Genomic DNA, 1,100 nt, shown 5'->3' on the forward strand with positions numbered 1-1,100 from the left:
AGAACATCCGAGTTTAATTTAAAATATCTTTAAAGACATTTAATGACATCATTTTTATATCAGTAGATTCATGTTCAGTACAATGTTGTTATGTAAATGACTATGTATCCATTTATGTATTTTGCAAATTGCATTGTGTATATTAAGTGTTTTATTACGTATGTGTATGTGCTCATTTCGTAACGATGTGTAAGCGAGCGCGTGTGATAAGCAAGTAGATGTGTGCATGTGTGTTTGACGTGCATGTGTGTGTACAAGTGTGCGTGTAATGTGTGTGCGCTTGTGTGCATCTGTGTGTGTGCGTGCGTGAATATTGTTCGTACATGCATTTATGCAAAGCACCTAGAGCTGTGTACACACGGGAGTGGGCGCTATAGAAATTATCTACATTATTATTATTATTATTATTTACAAAAATGGTCTGCCTAACTTTAGTTTTAGTAAGAGTTTGACGGCACTTTTAACATAAGTGCCGAAGATCAGAGGTAGTATTACAAGAGAGTAACAAACACAAAAACAAAAAAAAGGAGGAGAGATAAGGACAACAGATGTTTGACAGGAAAGAAGAAGCAAACCACACCAGAGCACCCGCCAACCACCCGCCCAGCAAATTTAGTCCTGGCCCAGCACAGAGAAAAAGGTTGACCGTGATAGTACCTTGCGTAGAGGTGAGCGGTCCAGGGCTCCACCAGGTTGGGGAAGCGGAAGGTGAGGTCGCCCAGCGCGATGATCAGGTTGGAGCGGATGACGGGGGACGGGGAGCGCTCCAATAGGGTGAACACCAGCTGCAGATGGCTCTCGCAGAACTCGCAGCTGGTCAAAGATAGATATAGCGTGTGAGTACATAAGTGTGTGTAGATATGTGTCACAGAACTCGCAGCTGGTCAAAGATAGATATAGCGTGTGAGTACATAAGTGTGTGTAGATATGTGTCACAGAACTCACAGCTGGTCAAAGATAGATATAGCGTGTGAGTACATAAGTGTGTGTAGATATGTGTCACAGAACTCGCAGCTGGTCAAAGATAGATATAGCGAGTGAGTACATAAGTGTGTGTGTGTAGATATGTGTCACAGAACTCGCAGCTGGTCAAAGATAGA

The 1,100-nt window shown here is 42.5% G+C and overlaps 1 protein-coding gene across 1 annotated transcript in view; it reads right to left on the reverse strand.

The window, feature by feature from the left end:
• LOC101860550 (condensin complex subunit 1) overlaps positions 1 to 1,100 on the reverse strand; it is a gene marked incomplete at both ends in the record, with an annotated part of 38,508 nt that overhangs the window by 7,393 nt on the left and 30,015 nt on the right. The window contains 1 exon segment of the mRNA XM_035973616.1: positions 658 to 813. Within this exon segment, the coding sequence (XP_035829509.1) occupies positions 658 to 813 (156 nt within the window).

The sequence above is a fragment of the Aplysia californica genome, unplaced genomic scaffold, assembly GCF_000002075.1.
Source record: "Aplysia californica isolate F4 #8 unplaced genomic scaffold, AplCal3.0 scaffold01533, whole genome shotgun sequence".
Taxonomy (NCBI): domain Eukaryota; kingdom Metazoa; phylum Mollusca; class Gastropoda; order Aplysiida; family Aplysiidae; genus Aplysia; species Aplysia californica.